This window comes from Ruditapes philippinarum, unplaced genomic scaffold, assembly GCF_026571515.1.
Source record: "Ruditapes philippinarum isolate M1 unplaced genomic scaffold, ASM2657151v2 ctg4091_1_1_1_1, whole genome shotgun sequence".
Classification (NCBI taxonomy): Eukaryota; Metazoa; Mollusca; class Bivalvia; order Venerida; family Veneridae; genus Ruditapes; species Ruditapes philippinarum.
In genome coordinates, this window is record NW_026862049.1 from 70,429 (window position 1) to 91,672 (window position 21,244).

Consider the following 21,244-nt stretch of genomic DNA (forward strand, 5'->3'; position numbering starts at 1 on the left):
ATTTAGATTTTCTTGCGGGGCACTCCTTTCTTACAAAGGTCCTTAATGACGGCTCTGATATCAACTTTCTCCATTTGGTCTAACTGACACCCCTCTACTGATCAAAGTGTGTTTTATGTTACATAATCTGTGTAAACCTGCGTGTAACTCGGTCAGTAATATTCAGTAAGATATGGGTATCGACTTTATGTGTATATGTCAGTGTAGTGGCTAGAAGTATATCGTGCCGAGAACTTCATACCTCGTATGTCCATTTATATATTTGTAAATAAGAGGGTTAAGGTTAAGATTGTTGTCGGGGTTTCATAAACAGATCAATTAAGGAATCGGGCTACGGTAGTAATAGCAAGAACAATCAAGAGCCTGTTGAACCGGGTGATGCTCCCCGAATAGGTTTTGAACACAGGAAAGTATACCTCTTGTAGTGTCAGAGTTATGTCACAGACAAAGTTCAAAGTGTACAAATGAACAAAGGGCAATAACTCCAAAATAAGGCAAGGCAGAGTTACAATGGTTCTTTTGCAATGCACATCTACCTAATAAAATCTATCTACCTACAAAGTGTCTTATACATATCTATTATACTTGAAGAACTATGTCCTGGACAATGTTCAAAGTGTAAAAATAATCAAAGGGAAAATAACTCCTAAATCAAGCAAGGCAGAGTTAAGGTTCTTTTGCCCTGCACTTCTATTTAATGAGATTAATCTACCTACAAAGTTTCATGTTGATAACGCTTATGGTTTATGGCACTGTTATGATTCTTTTTCATCGCACTTCTATTCAATGAGATCTATCTACCTACAAATTTTCATGTTGATATCTCTTATAGTTTTAGAGTTATGCCCCGACAAAGTTCAAAGTGTACCAATGAGGGGATTCTTTTAGTTCTTATACGCGTGTAAGGGAAATTCTTTTTTAAGATTGATCACCTATCTGTGAATACCCCCAAAAATTGGCCTACATTCATTTCTGTCAGGAGGAGCTACATCGGCTAGTAATCAAGAGTTTGTCACTATGTGTCTTGACCGATACCCTCTATGTGTACCTTAAATATTGAAATCGCAAAAAAACGAAATGTCAAAGTTGAACCATTAGAGACTGGAATTTTAAAGTGCATCAAAATGAGAAAAATACTTATCTGACAAGAACATCTTTAGAAAATGTCCAGGTTGTAGCATTGTATTTTCTGGAAATTGAAAAGTAAAAGGAAATAAGAATTTGTCATGTCTCTTTAATAGTACTATGTAAATACATAAACGTTTATGCTTGTTTAGTGTGAGTTCCTTAAAATTCCTCTTGGGATATTTATAGAATTATTATGATTTATTTTTATAGTTTTACTGCTTTTTGTAATATGCTTCGGCTAGTAATCAAGGAGTTTGTAAAAGAATGTAAAAGCCCAAAAATTTTATTCTCCTCTGTATATTGCATTATATCATAAATTAGTCTTACATGTTCTCCTATAAAATTTCCTTTTATAAATCCTGTTTGGTCATTGGTAATAAAAATCTGGAAACAAAGTGATCCCTCGGAAGCATTAATCACAACAAAATTACATAAGAATTGCAGACTCGGTTTGATTGAGTCTGTACATGAGTTATAATGAATAAGTGCAACATCCCTCACGCCCCCTAGCACAGGCTTGAGCGGTACCCAATTCTCAACACTTAATAGTGCTGGCATCAATGATCCCGAAGGACCAGAAAAATAAAACAGTACGGGGCAACTTTTTACAGCTGCCACACAGCACTTGACACCTGCTGTTGTAAAGTATAAAAATCTGGAAACAAAGTGATCCCTCGGAAGCATTAATCACAACAAAACTACATAAGAATTGCAGACTCGGTTTGATTGAGAGTTTATCTAAATATCATTTAATTCAATTTACTACCCATCCAAAACCAATCTTATAAATTGAATTTAGCAATGTTATCGGTCGCCAATTTTTTAAAAATTGTATAGGCTTATCAAATTTAGGGATACATGTTACTATACCCTGTGTTTGTGTTACAGATAAGTTTCCAGATATAAGAGCATAGTTTAGAGCCCTGCAAATTAATACGCCAATTCTGCTCCAAAACCTTTTATCCAGATCTCCTGAAAAAAACAGATGAGCCTGGACTTTTATTATTTTCATATTCTTTGAAACGGTAGATGCTTCTTCACGTCTGATTTTACCCTCAAGCGATTTTGACTCTGTATTTGATAATGTTGGAATGTTTATATCTTTAACAAACTTTAAAAACTAAATATCTTCTAATTCATGGGAGGTATACGTATATAATGATTCATAAAAATGAGAGGTTTCGTTTAAGATTTCTTCTTGTTTTGTTATTGAAGTACCATAGTTTTCCATGATTTTTGTGATACATTTATTAACATAATGGCTTTTTTTTTCAAGATTACTAAATAATTTACTTGGTTTCTCTCTATCGATTACCCAGTCCACTTACAAATGTAACTTTGAAACTTATTTTCTTGTATAATATTCCATTCGTTATAAAGCTGTTTGAGTTTTACATTATTTTGAATAGTTTCTGATTTTCCTAGCATTTCAATATCTTTTTTGATCTGTATTTCCTTTTCATTACTTGCTTTATCTTATAAGGACAGTATGATATGGAATTACCTCTTCTTACCATTAATAAAGTTTCTAAAAATTACTGATCATTTCTTACAAATTGTATATCCTCGTTCGGAACATTTTCAAGTGTTTCGAAATTATAAACAGGTATGACATATTGTTTTTTAACGTTTTCAATTTTTTTTTTATTTATTTCATTAACATATTGAATATCTCTAAGTAGAAAAAAATTTGTGTTTCCAGACCCCTTTATCATACTGAAAATCATTAAATTTTAATTGTATAATACTGATTGAATGGTCACACTGAAAACTGCATTTCATAAAAACGTTTTTAAAGTATGGTAACATAAAAGAAGATAAAAGAAAGAAATCGAGTCTAGCTTGTTGCAGTGGGTTTACCTTTCACCAAGTATATCGATTTTCATCAGTAGGGAGCTCCTTCCATGTGTCTCAAAGAGTTGATCTTGCATTTTTATTATTAATATTTTTTGTAGTTACAATAATCTAGATCAGGATTTTGCACCAAATTAAAATCACCAAAAATCAATACGAGCCATTTCATATATTCCTTACAACTTTGAAAATATTCTCATAAAAAGACGGATTATCGGAGTTCGGTCCATATAAATATACTAAGGTAAATCTTATTTCTCCAACAGATAAGTCCAATATGAAATAAATTCCAAAATCATCAACTACATCTTTATGTATTTTGTAATCTAGTGACATTGATAAAAATATTGCAACTCCCCTAGAATTTGAAGATGAACAACTTATAAAACATTCCGCATTCCACTGAGAATGAATGGTGTTAAAAGTGACTGTGTAAGAAATGTGTGTCTTGAAGACAGTAAATATCACACAACTAATATTGCAACTTAATATAATTAAAATAATAGTTGTTTATAGTTTCAATCAAATAAGACAAGTTATGTAAAGTTGAATCATAACAAAACTCGTGGATCATTTTAAACATGTACATGTATTAGTATATCAAACAATGAAATTGAGATTTAGATAATAAGTTCACAAAAAGAACAAAAAAATAAGTCAAAGACAATTTACGTAAATAAATGTACTTGAATCATTTCATTGAATAACGTTCTTTTAACTGTTACAAAAGTAAAATCTACAGTATTTGTGTCATAGCACATACTTGTATAGTGTTATTAACCTCAACTAATCAGTGTCAACATCCGTAGAATTGCCATATAAGAACGTGTACGTTTATAACACAAAGAACCTTTCCGAATAACATATCATTTAAAATACACCAAGAAGTCTATTCGCTTGACATTTTAGACACACAGCGTATTATGTGTAAAGTATAAATCACAGAAGTAACCAACAAAAAACTTTGTGTGTAGTGGTAGAGTTCATTATAATTACTCTTTGTTCAATTTCACATGGTTCAATGGACAATGAATGATAATTTGTTTTTACTTTAATCCGGGGCAATTAATTATTCATGGAGCTGGGTTGTTGTTGTTGTTGTTGTTGTTGTTGAAAACGCCTTTTTTCTGCTTCACCTTTATTGCACGAAGAACCCGTCCAATAGGTTGTTGACTTTATCCCAATCCACTGAGAGTGCCTCACATTCTTTCATTGTATTTATCAAATCGCCCATGGTATTTTTATCAGGACATTGCATATTCCATTTGTGCAACATGTAAAAAATAGATGTCTCTGTACAATGCTTATGGTCCATTTTTATTCGTTCAACATCTACTTTGCTGACACCTAACATGGGTCCTAATAGCTCCCAATTCTGACCGATAGTTAAGGCAACTTTCGTCAAGTCCTTTTCCGTGACTATCTTTTGAAGGCCTTTTTCGTTATTAATAATAGTTCCATCTTGAAACCATTCTGCTAATGCTTTCTTCGTAATTATTGCATGGTTTGAATTATCTGGGCAGCATACACGATATTTCTTTTTGATGTTCTCTAATCCATAATGAACATTTTTACTTCCTTGACATTTATGAGCGGCATGGTTGCACTTCAGGTAATAAGTAAAAGGAATATCGTTTCTACTGCAGTTGTGACGCCGGAACTCGTTTGAAACGACAGTTTCTACGAATCTACGGAAACGGTCACAAACCGCACTTTCAACATTTGCTGGAGGGCATTGATTGACTACTGCTAACTCAATTCCCCTTTCAGTAGAATATGCAATGATACCTGCATGTTGAAGATCAAGAAGGTAGAAAGAAGTACTCTGAAATACCAACGATATGCCATCTATCTCTATTGGCGGCCATCTCTCGAGAGCTGCTGCAGTAGTTCTTTCAAATACAGTTTTGATAATCGTTGTATCTTCCAATGAAAGACCAAGTATGACTAACGAATAATTCTTTCCTTCTACACATTTCTTTAGAATTGATTGATCACCCTCACTTTTTAAAAGACTTGGTACAATGTATTTCCCCGTGCCTCTTGCATCACTAGTAATCTCATCAATTACCTGCATCTCAGCCAATATTCGATGTCTCTGCAAAAAAGCCAACAGAATATCTCTATGTTCCATAAAATGGTTTTTGTCATCATGCTCCCAAATGCTGTTCAACAAATATTTGTCTAGAACTGCGGTTTCTATCAACTTTTCCCATAACTCATGTATGTCTGATCTCCACTTACAAAATCGTTTAGATGTAATGATACATTTAAAAGCATCCACCAAAAATTGCGGATCAATAACGACAAATTCCCGAAGATTTTCCTCATCAAAGTACACAATTGTTCCTTTTGCATGGTGATATTTTAGGAAAAGCTTTAACTGACCCTCATCATTGATAGGCAAATCTGTAGACTTGTCTATGTTTTGAACATCCTCATATTTTAAAATCTTTCTATTTTCTTTGTTTCCTTTTAATGCCTCTTCTAATTGAATCCATTTTGCTGGAACCTTGCTGGCTTTAGCTTTTTCTGATCCTATTTCAAATATTGCTGTCTTTAATTCAGTAATACCGGTGTCGTTTGGATCTGTGTTTTCGATAGCAAATGGCATCCTGTAGATGTGATTTCTGGCTTTCGATTTTATTAAGAGATCATATACGTCGTCAAACTTCTTTTCAATATCACTTTTGCTGATGCAATCAGCCTTGTGTGTCCCTACAAGTATTATTTTTGGTTCCTTGCCGTCCTTTGTTCCGACAAAAGCATGCACTGACATGATCCAAAATTTCAAGCATGTCCTCATATCAAACTTTCTGTCTGGAAAATCTTCATCCTCTACTATGCTATCAAGGTCCTTCGTTAGGTCAAAAACTAAAAGATATATTGCGTCTCTTGAATGAAAAATCTGGTGAGTGGCATAATAAATGAACTGTCCTCCAAAGTCCCAAATATTGACGTTAATACTATTGTCATTTTTGTTTGATGCATAATAGTTTTCATCTTTCAATTTTTCTGTAAATTCTGAAAGCATATCTACTGCTTTTATGTGTAGGTCTGGCTCGTTTGTGATTGCTTTATCTTCAGATACGTCTGAACCGGATGTGAAACATTCCTCTATTTCACTGTTGTCCTCCGAGGATGTCTCTGAAAATGATGTTTCAGAAAAGTCTTTGTCTGTGACTGCTTCTAGAATATCGCCTTGATTTACTTTTTCGTCAAGAGAATTACATGTATTATCATTTTCAAATGATTCAGCATTTTTATCATCAACATCATTGCATTCTCCCGGTAGCATCATACTGTCTTCCTGTCCATTGTCATCGTCCAGTGTTTCAGTATTATTAATTGTTTTAATGCTTTGTATTATAATGTTTGCTAATCGACGTGCACCTTTTATCTCAGCAGCATGGGAAACAGTTGTTTTCCATATAACATTGTCCTCACAATTTGCTGCATGAATATCTATACCATCTGTACTTTCAATGTTTTCCATCGGAAGCTCTAAAAGCCTTCTTGTTAGACTTGTTTTACCCTGGTTAAAATTTCCAACAACCATAACCCTGATGAAGTTATCTGATTCGTTTCCTTCTTTCAATGCATGCATAAAAAGTTGTTTGTCTACGTTATCAAATCCTAATTCAGCAAGTTGTTGGGAGTCCTGTAATGAAAAGGTAAGGTTATATCGTTTCTTTTTTTATTTATCGCATTAACCTTTTAATGGTTTTATGTCACACTAACACAGCATAGTATATGTCATATGACCTCTTTCTAGCTTTAAAGGCGGAGGAAGACTCCCAGATGCCTTTCCACTGGCGTTCAATAAGCTAGCTGGATAGTTTCATCACATGAAAACAGCAATGAGGGAAAGTTGTTTGAAGTCAAACGACTTTAACCTTTCGGCTACTTTGACCTCACAAAATATCTTTAATGGACTTATCGATCTTATAATCTGGACAAAAGCTTTCATGATTTAAATGGAAAATATAGTGACGTAAAAGCAAACAGTGCAGTCAGTGGTCAGACGACACAGATGTACCAACTTATTTTAGTCTGCACTGGTCGCATGGGTAGATTTTGTTGCCGAAGGCAGGCTAAAAACTATAGCGTTTTCCGTACCTGGTCAATGTTAACATTTATAGATACATTAAAAGTTTAACTTATTTACTGTGTATTAGCGAAAAGTTCAGAGTATATCTAAATCAAATATGGAATATTGCATTTGTGTTTTATACAGCTTTAATTAAATCAGTTTTATTTATTTTGTTTACGATCATCTCAATAAAGGCGGCAGTTCTATTCTGGTAAGTATTTCAAACGTTTCATATTCAGATGGCACAAAATGATCATGTGATTAAGTAAAATATTTTTTGCTGGTTCGATCGTTTTGAATATAGACATTTACTTACTGAATCGTCTTCATCATCCTGTATCTTCAAGTAACATTCTGTAAAAATATATGAATTGATATAGAATTGCAGGATACAAAAACGAAAGAAAAAAGTATAAAATAAAACGTATTATAAGTCAACCAAAAATATTACAAATTTAATATAATATACATGTACGATATGTAAGTATACGGAAGTTGATTAGAAAATATGATTTTTTTTCATTTTACATGGCAATGACAAATTATAAGTAAGTTTTCTGGGTTTTCTTATTTCGGAAAAGATTTCTATTTCATGAAAATATGCGCAAACCTTCAAGATGAGTCTTCAAATCCTTGAATGTAGGTCTTTTAGAAGGTTCCTAACAAAAATTACAACAAAAGTTTGGATAGCAAAAAATAAATTTAACAAGCAAGATAAATTAATTATCAAATACAACTCGAAAAGAATGCTGAACGCCATATAATTGCATTAAGTCAGTCTGACTAAGGTTTACACGCATAGCATTATTTAGGAGCCGATTGTAATCAGATGAAGCTAATTTGAAAACAACTTAATTTGATACTGATTTGCAAATTGAGTAAAAATCTCGAAAACTTATAATAAGTTTCCCGATATTTATCCTACACATGCTCAACATACGATAGTCAATATTATTTAACATACATATTCCCAGCACCGCAACATTAACATGTCTATGTCTTTAGGACATGAAGTCGGTTTTGGAGGTGGGTAAATCTTTATTCTTTTGACATTTCTGTCACGTTCATATATGAAAGGCACATCACCACACGTAAATATTTCCCACATTAAAACACCTGAAAAAAAATGATTTAAAAGACACGATTGTGTATATTTAATTGCCTTATGTTTAAAAAATATACCATTTACAAAAGCCAGTACAGTTATAATACGTTTATTTCATCTTTAATACTCCTTTATTAACAGATTGCCACATTGATGACTTACAATTTCAGATTTGACGCTCAGCATCTTACATGCTCTAAAGCCATTATATTAATCTTATTAACTTCATGTTTGTTCTTTCTGAAGAAGGAACATATTCATCTCTGAGGAATAAGGTGCCTTCAAGTTTCTTTATTGAAATGTGTAAAACAAATATTTGTTTATGTTTAACTTAAATTTCACTTTGCGTAAAGGAAATCTTGCATTATTTTGTCTTTCTATTTTGGAGAGTTCTACTGTTACGCTTCTGTTGCTTTTGTTAGATTTGTATTCAAATTAGCATTTTTATTTACACGAACAACAATTACAGCGTTTTCTTAAATCAAGTTTAGCATTTGTGAAGAAAACATATCGAGTTATTATATATGAATTAAAAAAGTAAGAATAAAATATCATAACACAATCCTGACGGAAAAAAGTGTTTAATACCATCAGGGTGTGTTGTAACAGACAATAATGATATGATTATTTATGATATATTCAGACGGACAATAATTTACTGACTGCAATGAATTCTTTATCACTACTTTCTGAAAAAAATGTTATTACAACATAGACTAATTACCAAAAGACCAGATATCTGACTTGATGTCTCCTTTTCTAGACAGATAAACTTCGGGTGGTGCCCATGGAACCCGTATGGCATTAAAGGTTACAGTTTCTCCTTTTCTTAAATACCTGGTAAGACAAATACAAACTTAAATATTTAAATCAAATATAAAAAGGTACTTCATTTTTTCTTTAAGTTACTGTATATAAATATATTCGCTTAGAAGTCTGACAGTGTTCTTATTTCAATTTATTTTATATAATTTTAAGAGGTTAGTATGACTTTTCAATGACCTGCAAGGAAATAGTAATATTGCATGCACTTTTCTTTCCTGTAATTTACAAGTTAAAAGGTCTACTGCTTTTTTAAAGCTGAAGGATGTCAAATTTAAGGGTATCATCTTTTTATTTTTATTTTTCTACAAAGTTCACTTCCGGTATTAAACAGTTACAATGGAATCATGCCGTCAAATTATCTCCTCTTTTCGCAGAATAAAGGATAACATCTGAAGCGGGGAATATAATAAGATTTTTCTGAAATCAACGTTACTTCAATCACTTGAATTGGATAATATGGAGTTTTGTTTATCAACAATATCAGTATCGAACCTAGAAAATCTTTTTTTAGCGATCTTACCGCTTGACCTACGGCCTGTCCATTTCTTTATTTATAAAAGCCATAGTATTTATGCAAAATTATAATGTAGTGTTGGGGGAGATAATTAAAATAAATTCCGATAATCAAAATTTGTGACATCTTTCAATTATTCTTTTTATTATATAACTATGTTACATTTTAAAGATACTATCCATGCATTTCGTACTTGCAAACAATGAACCTTCATGCTTGAGTACAAGAACAATTAAAGAATACAGTAGACATACAAACCTCGCCCTAGCAAAATCAGAAACTTTTACGATCCCATTATTGCCTACCAAACAATTCTTTGCTGATAAGTTACGTAGAATATATCCTTGATTATGTAAATATTCCATCCCTCGACAAACTTGACGACACATATCTGTTAAGACTTCACAATCAAGTAACAGACCTAGTCTATTTGCTTTAAGAAAACGGTATAAGTTTCCTGAAGTAATATAATTGGGAGGAATTATTTCAAATAATAACAATAAGATGTAGAGATTAAATGAAATTAAAATAATCGAAAAATTATTTAAAATAAAATACAAACAACATATCGATCAGGAAATACAGTCATCAAAAATGCAAATATCAGAGCGTACTTGAGATATTAATGATTCTTACAGAATAATCTTGTCAAATTGGTTATTTTGGACAAGAAAAAAAGGGAATGAAACACTCAGAACAAATGAAATGCGATTTTTTTTCATTTGCATTTATTCATGTGCGATGCACAACTATTTCACAAAGGTGCGCACCAAGCTTTTAAAATGGATAAGTCAGGGGTTCATACCCCGTTGCAGACAAGCAACTTCAAACACAAATTGTTTTTTATGTTAAAAGTGTTTTATAATTTTACAGCTTGATAATATTTATCTGTAGATGTTTTATTAAAATGTTACAAGATAAACACCTAGTCGCTGTTTTACAAAACCATAGATAATTTTTGGACTGCGGCACTAAACATAAAATAGTTTTTATATTATATGTTATATATATTTTCTTATATTCAAAGAGTTAATGTGCCCGTTAGGGAATGTATCCTTAAACCTATTTTATTTTTTTTTAGATTTGTCGGCCATCTTGTATAACAGATCGGAACCATATGCATATATTTATTTTCTTTTGCAAAGGACTTCCCACTGTATGGTTTAATTGAAATCTACCAAGTTCTTAAGAAGGATTGTGTCGTTTAAAGTTTTTGTGCTTAAAGTGGGGGGCATTTAGATTTACCCTTGTACGTCCGTCCGTCCATCCGGGCGAACATACAATGGTCTATGAGCTTCATTCCGTCCATGATTTTAGTTAAAAACAGAAGGAAATCCCATAAACCGACTGGTTTAAGTGTTAATTTTACTGGTTTATGGGGAAAAGTGCCACATAAAGATCAAAGAAAAAGCACATAAACCCCAATAATTCTCATCTTGTGGCGCACATAGCTCAAAAAGTATCCGACCTAGGGCCATGAAACAGGAATGTTGATCAGTATGTGAAGTTGTGCACCTGGGGTTTCGCTTGTGGATTTTTTCTGTTTTGTCAGAGTTATTGCCCTTGACTAAGTAAATATTTGCAATTATCAACTTGTGTCACACGTAGCTCAAAAAGTATTTGAACTAGGGTCATGAAACTTTACAGGAATGTTGATCATCATCTGAAGATGTGCACCTGGGTATTTTCGTGTGGATTTATTTAGTATTTGTAGAGAAATTGCCCTTCACTTAATAAAAATTTGCAATTTTCAACTTGTGTCGCACATAGCTCAAAAGTATTTGACCTAGAGTCATGAAACTTCACAGGAATGTTGCGCAGCATATGAAGTTGTGCACCTGGGATTAAGCTTGTGAATTTATTCTGTTTTGTCAGAGTTATTGCTCTTGACTTAGTAATTATTTGCAATTTTGAACTTGTGTCGCATGTAACTCAAAAACTATTCAACCTTGAGTCATGAAACTTAACAGGAATGTTGGTCAGCATGTGAAGTTGTGCACCTGGGGGGTTTGGATTGTAGATGTTTCCTGTGTTTCTAGAGTTATTTCCCTTGACTTAGTAAAAAGCTGTTCCATTATGTTGTATTATTTGTTCCTTGAGTGTTTGAGTTAGAACCAACCAACTTTACAGGAATAATGGTCAACATCACTGCGAAGCTATGCACATGGATTTTTGCATGTGGATTTTTTTTAAATTTTGTTAGAGTAATTACCCTTGACCTTGTATAGATTTGCAATTTTCAACTTGTTCATTCATAGCTCAAAAAATATTTGATCTGTAGGCATAAAAAAACAAGAATGTTGGTCAGCATGTGAAGTTGTGCACCTGGGGTTTCGCTTGTGGATTTTTTCTGTTTTGTCAGATTTATTGCCCTTGACCTAGTAAAAATTTGCAATTATCAACTTGTGTCGCACGTAGCTCAAAAACCTAGGGTCACGAAACTTTACAGGAATATTGATCAGTGTGTGAAGTTGCGCACTATGGGGTTTGTTTGTGGACTTATTCAGTATTTGTAAAGTTCATGCCCTTTACTTAGTGAAAAAATTTTAGTTTTCAACTTGTGGCACATGTATTCCAGTACATATTTCACCAAGAGTCATAAATTGACGAACAGTGAAGTGTGGGGGCACCCATGTCCTATGGATACATTTCTAGTTTTTTTCTGTTTTCCCTGTTGCTGCATCGGCCAAGCGGGGAGTAAAAATGAAAATGACCGATGCTGGACGCAAGGTGATGTTAATAGTTCACATTGAGCACGTTGTGATTTGGTGAGCTAAATGATGCAAATATATGAGACAAAGATATATAGTACACAATATTGTATCCACTATTTTCTTCCTTAACTCCAACATTTGTAATGCAATGACACATATATGTTAATCTAGTCAAAGGAAAATGTAATTTCATTGATTACAAAAAATTCTATCTTAATACGATAAAACAAAACTTAAGTACAAACCGTTCCGCATAAACTCTGTTATTTTCATCAACGGTAAAGATTTGGAAACTATGCCATATAACTGCACCAAATTTGGATGATTTAAATTACTGAAAAAATCAAGGAAAAAATGTAAAACAAGAATATCCCACATCCTACTGACTATCCATTATCAAGACCTTTTAAATAATTAAAGAAATGTTTAAAAAGACACATCTGGATGCCATGCATTTTAGTACTTGACGATATAAAAATAAATTTTAGATGAAAAAGAATGAATTTGTACAAATAATTAAGTTAAGAAACTTACGACATAATTCTGGCCTCCATCAACATATGTTCATGAAAACTATGAATGTTTTTAATGATTTCAACTGCTATTTCTGTCCTTCCAAATTTACCTCTATGTATAACCTGGTAATTGAAAAAAAAACATTTTAACGCATAGAATTCCATTTTTTCTACCTGAATTTGAAATGAATGTAAAATATACATGGTTTAGAGACCTTTCTATTGAAAATGGGCCAAAGATCAATGAAAGGGTTTTTATTTTATCTATAATATAAAAGATTCGGCAAGAGATATCCTCTTCTTTCGATGCGCTTTCTGTTACATAGCCGATTGTGGAGTGTAAAGTTTATTCGTTGCTATCAAAATTCAAAGTAACACTTAAGAAAAGTAAATTATCTTTCTTTTAATTCAAAATAAAATTTATATCATACCAGAAAAATGTTAATGTTTTAAATGCCTACTAATGGAAATATTGAATAAAATGTAAATTCAACTCACACCAAATCTTCCTGATCCAATTTGCCGAAAATTTTCTATGTCATTTTTCTCGATCTCTAGTTTATCTGAAACTATTGTATCCTGATTGTTATTTCACATTATCTTTAGACAGAACCGTATACGTACAGTAGTAACATGACTCAAGATGTTTTTACAATAGGCAAGGAAGAAAAAGAACAGGGATTAAACTGACATTACTTTTTGTCCTATCTTTACATCAAATCAGAACACCTAAGTTTGAAAATGTCTATTTCGCACAAACTTACCTCAGAACCGTTTACATGTAATCATTTCTCTTTAAGTTGCGTTTCATTTTATAACTTAATTTGATAAACACTCCGGGTGCCTACGAAAAAGGGTTGTTCGAATTATTTTGAGACTGCGTCAATAAAAATCAAACTGCTTATGGATACATTTAAAAACATCGGTAATTTAAATTGTTTAAGCAAAACATAATTATATTTCCTAGTTCTCCCTTTTTATCAACTTGCAACACTGCACGGGGTAAAAGACACGTTGACTCTCCCCAATGAGCCTGCCACTCTGCTATAAAAATCATTCACATCTTCATGTCTATCACAATCAACATATATGTAAGCGAAATATCAGTGCCTTGGAACATATTGATCCCCATTCTTTCCTTTTTATGCCCCTCTTCAAAGAAGAGGGGGTATATTGTTTTGCTAATGTCGGTCTGTCTGTCGGTCTGTCCGTCGGTCTGTCGGTCCGTCGGTCTTTCCGTCGGTAGACCACATGGTTTCCGCTGATTATCTTGAAAACTATTTATCACAAAGTCTTCATATTTCACATAGTGATTGGTCATAACTAGTAGATGACCTCTATTGATTTTGAGGTCACTAGGTCAAGGTCACAGGGGCCTTAAATGTGCAAATGGTTTCCGCTGATTATCTTGAAAAGTATTCATCAAAAAGTTGTCATACTTCACATAGTGATTGGTCATAACTAGTAGATGACCCCTATTGATTTTGAAGTCACAAGGTCAAAGGTCAAGTTCACAGGGGCCTTAAATGTCAAAATGGTTTCTGCTGATTAGCTTGAAAAGAATTGATCACAAAGTCGTCATATTTCCCATAGTGATTGGTCACAACAAGTAGATGACCCCTTTTGATTTTGGGGTCACTAGGTCAAAGGTCAAGGTCACAGGGGCCTTAAATGTCAGAATGGTTTCCACTGATTATCTTGAAAAGTATTCATCACAAAGTCTTCATATTTCACATATTGATTGGTCACATATAGTAGATGACCCCTATTGATTTTGCTGTCACTAGGTCACAGTTCAAGGTCACAGGGGCCTTAAATGTCAAAATGGTTTCTGCTGATTATCTTAAAAAGTATTGATCACAAAGTCGTCATATTTCACATAGTAATTGGTCACAACTAGTAGATGACCCTTATTGATTTTTGGGTCATTAGGTCAAAGGTCACAGGGCCCTTAAATGACAGATTGGTTTCCACTGATTATCTTCAAAAGTATTGATCCCAAAGTCTTCATATTTCACATATTGATTGGTTATAACTAGTAGGTGACCTCTTTTGATTTTGGGGTCACTAGGTCAAAAGTCAAGGTCACAGGGGCTTTAAATGTCAAAATGGTTTCTGCTGATTATCTTGAAAAGTATTGATCACAAAGTCTTCATCTTTCACATATAGATTGGTTATAACCAGGATATGATCCCTTTTGATTTTGGGGTCACTAGGTCAAAGGTCAAGGTGGCATGGGCCTTGAATGGTAATATGATTTCCGCTTATTATCATGATTACTATTTATCACAAAGTCCTTATACTTCACATATAGATTGGTCATAACTATTAAATGACCCCTCTTGATTTTTGGGTCACTAGGTCAAAGGTCAATGTCACAGAGGCCTTAAATGTCTGAATTGATTCCGCTGATTTATCATAAAAAGTATTCATCACAAAGTTTACATATTTCACATATTGATTGGTCATATCTAGCACATGACCCCTTTTGATTTTGGGTCACTAGGTTAAAGGTCAAGGTCACAGGGGCCTTAAATGTTAGAATGGTTTCCGCTCATTATCTTAATCACAATTCATTACAAAGCCTTCATATTTCACATATTGATTGGTCATAACTAGTAGATGACTCTTATTGATTTTGAGGTCACTAGGCCAAAGGTCAATGTCACGGAGGCCTTGAATGTAAATATGATTTCCGCTTATTATCTTGGTTACTATTTCTCATAAAGTCTTCATATTTCACATATTGATTGGTCATATCTAGTAGATGACCCCTTTTGATTTTGGAGTCACTAAGTCAAAGGTCAAGGTCACAGGGGCCTTAAATCTCAGAATGGTTTCCACTGATTATCTTGAGAAGTTATCATCACAAAGTCTTCATATTTCACATATTGATTGGTCACATCTAGTAGATGACCCCTATTGATTTTGGGGTCATTAGGTCAAAGTTCAAGGTCACAGGGGCTTTTAAATGTCAAAATGGTTTCTGCTGATTATCTTAAAAAGTATTGATCACAAAGTCGTCATATTTCACATAGTAAATGGTCACAACTAGTAGATGACTCTTATTGATTTTGGGTCACTAGGTCAAAGGTCACAGGGCCCTTAAATGACAGATTGGTTTCCACTGATTATCTTGAAAAGTATTGAACCCAAAGTCTTCATATTTCACATATTGATTGGTTATAACTAGTAGGTGACCTCTTTTGATTTTAGGGTCACTAGGTCAAAAGTCAAGGTCACAGGGGCCTTAAATGTCAAAATGGTTTCTGCTGATTATCTTGAAAAGTATTGATCACAAAGTCTTCATCTTTCACATATAGATTGGTCATAACTAGGATATGATCTCTTTTGATTTTGGGGTCACTAGGTCAAAGGTCAAGGTGACATGGGCCTTGAATGGTAATATGATTTCCGCTTATTATCATGATTACTATTTATCACAAAGTCCTTATACTTCACATATAGATTGGTCATAACTATTAAATGACCTCTGTTGATTTTTGGGTCACTAGGTCAAAGGTCAATGTCACAGAGGCCTTAAATGTCTGAATTGATTCCGCTGATTTATCATGAAAAGTATTCATCACAAAGTCTACATATTTCACATATTGATTGGTCATATCTAGCACATGACCCCTTTTGATTTTGGGTCACTAGGTTAAAGGTCAAGGTCACAGGGGCCTTAAATGTTAGAATGGTTTCCGCTCATTATCTTAATCACAATTCATCACAAAGCCTTCATATTTCACATATTGATTGGTCATAACTAGTAGATGACTCTTATTGATTTTGGGGTCACTAGGCCAAAGGTCAAGGTCACGGAGGCCTTGAATGTAAATATGATTTCCGCTTATTTTCTTGGTTACTATTTCTCATAAAGTCTTCATATTTCACATATTGATTGGTCATATCTAGTAGATGACCCCTTTTGATTTCGGGGTCTCCAGGTCAAAGGTCAAGATCACAAGGTCCTTGAATGGTATAGGATTTCAACTCGTTATCTTGGAAGATAAATAAACAAAGTCTTCATATTTCACACAGTGATTGGTCATAACCAACAGACGATCCGTATTGCTTTTGGGGTCACTAGATCACAGGGGCCTTAAATTTTAGAATAGTTTCCACTTATTATCTTGAAAACTATTCATCACAAAGTCTTCATATTGCTAATATTGATTGGTCATAACTAGTAAGTGACCCCTATTTATTTTGTGGCCACTAGGTCAAAGGTCAAGGTCATAGGGGCATTAAATGTCTCATTATCTTGAAAAGTATTCATCGCAAAGTCTTCATTATTTTTCTTTTTTCCATTATTGAATACTTCAATGTACCCATTTATTGCAAGTTTCTCTAACAATATTACCAATAATTTGAGTCAAGGGCTAGAAAGGGGGGCATATGTGTCGTTCGACATTTCTTGTTAAATATGAAACTGGTCTGTAAGAAGATTTTCGACCCGAACCCAATGTCTGATAACTATTATGACCTTAACATTGTTGTTTCACAATATATTAAATTAAGTAGGTTGTGTCTTCTTTGAATATTTCAAATTTGTTTTCAGTTAAATGACTTCAAAGTAATACAAAAAATAGAAGTAGACATAGTTATTATTGTATGCGCTATAATCACTACGTAAAATATTGTATTGAACGGCCGTCCATATTTTTTGACATAACGTCTTTTGCGCTATAAAAAGATATAGTGTAAAAACTGGATAATTTGTGATCCTTTAAAAGCATTAATCACAACAAAATAATATGAAAAATGTAGACTCGGTTAAGACGAGCTAAATGTAAGCGTTATACTATATGAGTAGTATATGGGATGATTAAGCGTCACTTACTGCGCATGCACGCCGGCCATTTTGGATGATTAATGCCATTACGTAATTTATTGTTGGTTTGATTTTATAGTATTTAAGTGAATAAGAAACTATTTGAACAAGCGACACATAGATCTTACGGTTATTGGTAGAAGACCATAAATCGAGTACTAAGGAAAAATATCGTTACGGTGTGACATTTCTTAGGTTAACTGTCAAGAAATTATGCTAAGACATCTAATGAATATGGATGAATTTCTGGAGAACCAATTTGCAGGAGGACCCTACTCAGCAACAATGTGTCCAATCAGCAAAAGAATTAAAACATCAACACGACCTGAGTATTACAATGTCTATTCAACAAGCGATTAAACTTATAAAAGACGTTTAAGAATTGATGAATTAAGTGAACATCAGAAATCGGATAAGGAATAAAACAACATATGAAAGACGATGAAACATATCATTTCAAAACACAAAATGGGACCAATAGAAGTCTACGGTCTTAAGCAGCAAAATTGGGTGCCTTATATACCGGACGTAGAGAAATAGTATCAAAATTTAGGAGGCATAAGAGATGGTTACGTAAAACACGATCATAGGAATCATATCCTTGTCGGAAGCGGTCACGCGTGTAAACGACTCGGTATTAAAAAACAAAGCCCACCCAAAGGATCGGAGGAAAAACTCAAAGAAACACAATGCGCACAACGTCCTATGGTCAATATGGTTGGCAACTTAAATTGCAAAGTCGGAGGTTGAAATGAATTCAATAAAATTCCAATACACAGGTCCCGATCCGTAAAATGTGTAAGATTGACTGGAATCACCTGCTATTCTAAATATGAACATTAATTATTTAGAATAAATATTGCAAAAATACCCTGTGACAGTGCACGCTGCAGACTAATTCCGTGTAAAAAGGGTCAATTCGTGATTTCAAACACAGATACGTGTGATAGACATGGAAAACATGTTCCTCTCTTTATTTCATTAAATTTAACAATATATCAAGAAGGCTGGGGGTAAGAAAAGCCAAATACGATATTCGGCAGTAGCTTTGAAATAGCGTTAGTATACTCCCTTGTTTTTGTCTGAAATAATTAAAATAACATTGGTCTGCGCTGTGTTTTAGTCTATCTTACACACGTATCGCTTGCCGCAATTTAAAGTGATGTTATTGATAAACTTCGTAAATAGTGCAAGAATCCAAGCAATAAATCTGGAGTTTTAATTAATTTCTTCTCAGACGTTATCACTTGCTACTGGGCAGAGACTGTCCGCAGCTTTGAGCTTTATTTATACCCAATAAAATAGTTATATTTAATGATCGCTTACAAACATTGATGACATCAAGCATATATATCATATATTGGATCAAAATGTTGGTATGAATGGCACCGAATTCAAATGATTTTGAGGACAGATTGCCTTGATATTTTACAAATGGCAAAAATATGTTTATGTTATCAAATAATATTTTATAAATAATTTGTTAAATTAAATCTATTCTTTATTTATTAATCATTTTTTTTATAAAAGATTAAATTATTTCTTCAAACACAAAATTACATATTTGTTTACAATTAACGGCAATATATGTGTAAAACCAGTAAATATCATTTTAAATCCAGGGCGAAAGGAACAATCGCCACATTATCCCTGTCTCTCAAACAGCATGCGTCCTGCAGCGATAAAAGTCACATTTTCATTTCAGCCATTAAAGTTTTGTAGTTTGCGTCACAGTAAAAAACAATACCTTGAAAGAATGGTCGAGAGTTCAGCAGGAGAAATATTTTGAATTCCTTAATTTCAGAATGCTGAAGAAGTTGTTTTATTTTTTTCATATCAAACAGTCTCTTTGACCATATATTTAGAATATCTTTTCCAAGAATAAATGTGTCAATGTCTACATTGGTACTGGGAATAAATCTGATTTACCGTTTTCTGCAAATGCTCAGTCGCAAATTCCGACTACCGTGTCAGATTCCATTTCTACCTGAAAGTCGAGGTTTTTCATTTTAACAATATTAAATGTTCCGAAGTCACGATGAACTTTTTGCAGGACGGTTGCTTCCATTTTCGTCAATTTGTACGATCGACACATTACACAGGACAGCAATCTTGACAAAAAGCTTAGGAATGCATTTAAAGTCAAGCTGTTCATTAGCAGAATATATACACGGCCTTTTAACACCGAGTCTCAAAAGCGGCATGAGTATGTGATTATATGTGGCCCCGCCCTCATACTAAAAATTGGTCACGTTACACTCGTTACCGGATGAAATTATGGTTTAATTTGTTACTAGTTTTCGTAACAAGAATTTTTTTCAATAAAAACATGTATGACAATGATTTAAAGTTATGAGGAATATGATGATGCATGGCAAAAAAATGCCCTCGTATCTACATCACAAGTACTAGTATTTAATTGCAAAAAAAGTGAAAGAATAAGCATGTACTTACGAGAAAATTCCTGGGTTTCCTTATACTTCAAAGGTGGTGAACACTTCAAAAATGTACGTAAACAGCCGGATCGTTTATAATGGTAGCGTATGAGATCAGGAATTGACACAAACAGTGTTTGTGGATTCAAAAAAAAGTATTTATTTTTCAGGTTGATAGGGTACCGATACACTTGGCCACCAGTGCTAGAGAATAAATAGAAGGAAAAAAACATGTTTCAGGGATGTTAAGAATTCCTTTTAAAGATTAAACTGATCATAGCGTGTGTACAAATATTTGTTTTTGAAATCCTTGAATCGCATGATTCAACGTCTTAAACACTATTTTAAGGTACATTTATACCATAGTTACAATCTATAAAATAAATTTCTGTAAAATCAATATCTGTAAGAATACAGCAATGTTATTTTTTAACTGAACTGTTGTTTTTAAGTAATGAAACATGCATGTACTATTCTGATTTTGCCGTCTGAGCTTAACATATAATAAAATATAGAGCAAAACATTATAGAGCAACTATCAATACTATTATAAAAGATCATCATCGATCAATGAAATGTGTTAACTAAAAAGATGAATTTGTATAGTTCTGAACAGTCCATTGTGCTTGTACATTTTCCACAAGTTTAATCAATGTATTAATACAAATATTGCTGTATTTTCATTAATCAAACCTGCTTGCAAAATATATTAACAAGTACATGTATGCAATCAAAGGAACCAACACCATTCTTGATGGTATTTAATGAAAAACGAAATTAAAATTTTAAGTTCAATTCAAGTCTAATGTTGTTTAATAAAATAAGAAAGAAAGTTGACAAAAATTCGTCAGTAAAACGTATTTTTCTTTGCAAAAGTTACTTTAGCAGAAGCCCATATAAAATGAAAATATATTTTCATCAGCACGATCAGGTGCCATAACAATGGTTGGACGTGATCCTGGATCGTCTTCTAAAATAATGTAAGCTGTAGGGTGTAGCTTTACCTCTAGTCATTTTTCAGGTTGAATTCTATCACTCCACGTGATTTTGTCACTATAGACAAAGAAGGAAAAAACCGGTGTTTAACTGCCAATAAACACTGGTTAGGGACTACTTGTATATGCGGCTTTAATGTTTTCACCCTAGAGTTATATAGTTTAAAAAGCCTTTAAAGCAACAATAAAAAGCATTTTTATTTATATTTTCAGTTCTTAAAATGTTTTC

The 21,244-nt window shown here is 33.2% G+C and overlaps 1 protein-coding gene across 1 annotated transcript in view; it reads right to left on the bottom strand.

The window, feature by feature from the left end:
* Positions 1-3,552: 3,552 nt before the first annotated feature.
* LOC132717776 (uncharacterized) overlaps positions 3,553-21,244 on the bottom strand; it is a 36,655-nt gene continuing 18,963 nt past the window's right edge. Inside the window, exons 6-15 of the mRNA XM_060701335.1 lie at positions 20,040-20,224; positions 13,247-13,317; positions 12,768-12,871; positions 12,479-12,567; positions 9,778-9,976; positions 8,905-9,017; positions 8,040-8,191; positions 7,686-7,734; positions 7,392-7,429; positions 3,553-6,643 (exon numbers count right to left, since the gene is read on the bottom strand). Of these exons, the coding sequence (XP_060557318.1) occupies positions 4,121-6,643; positions 7,392-7,429; positions 7,686-7,734; positions 8,040-8,191; positions 8,905-9,017; positions 9,778-9,976; positions 12,479-12,567; positions 12,768-12,871; positions 13,247-13,317; positions 20,040-20,224 (3,523 nt within the window). The 3' untranslated portion in view covers positions 3,553-4,120. The remainder of the gene's footprint in view (positions 6,644-7,391; positions 7,430-7,685; positions 7,735-8,039; positions 8,192-8,904; positions 9,018-9,777; positions 9,977-12,478; positions 12,568-12,767; positions 12,872-13,246; positions 13,318-20,039; positions 20,225-21,244) is intronic.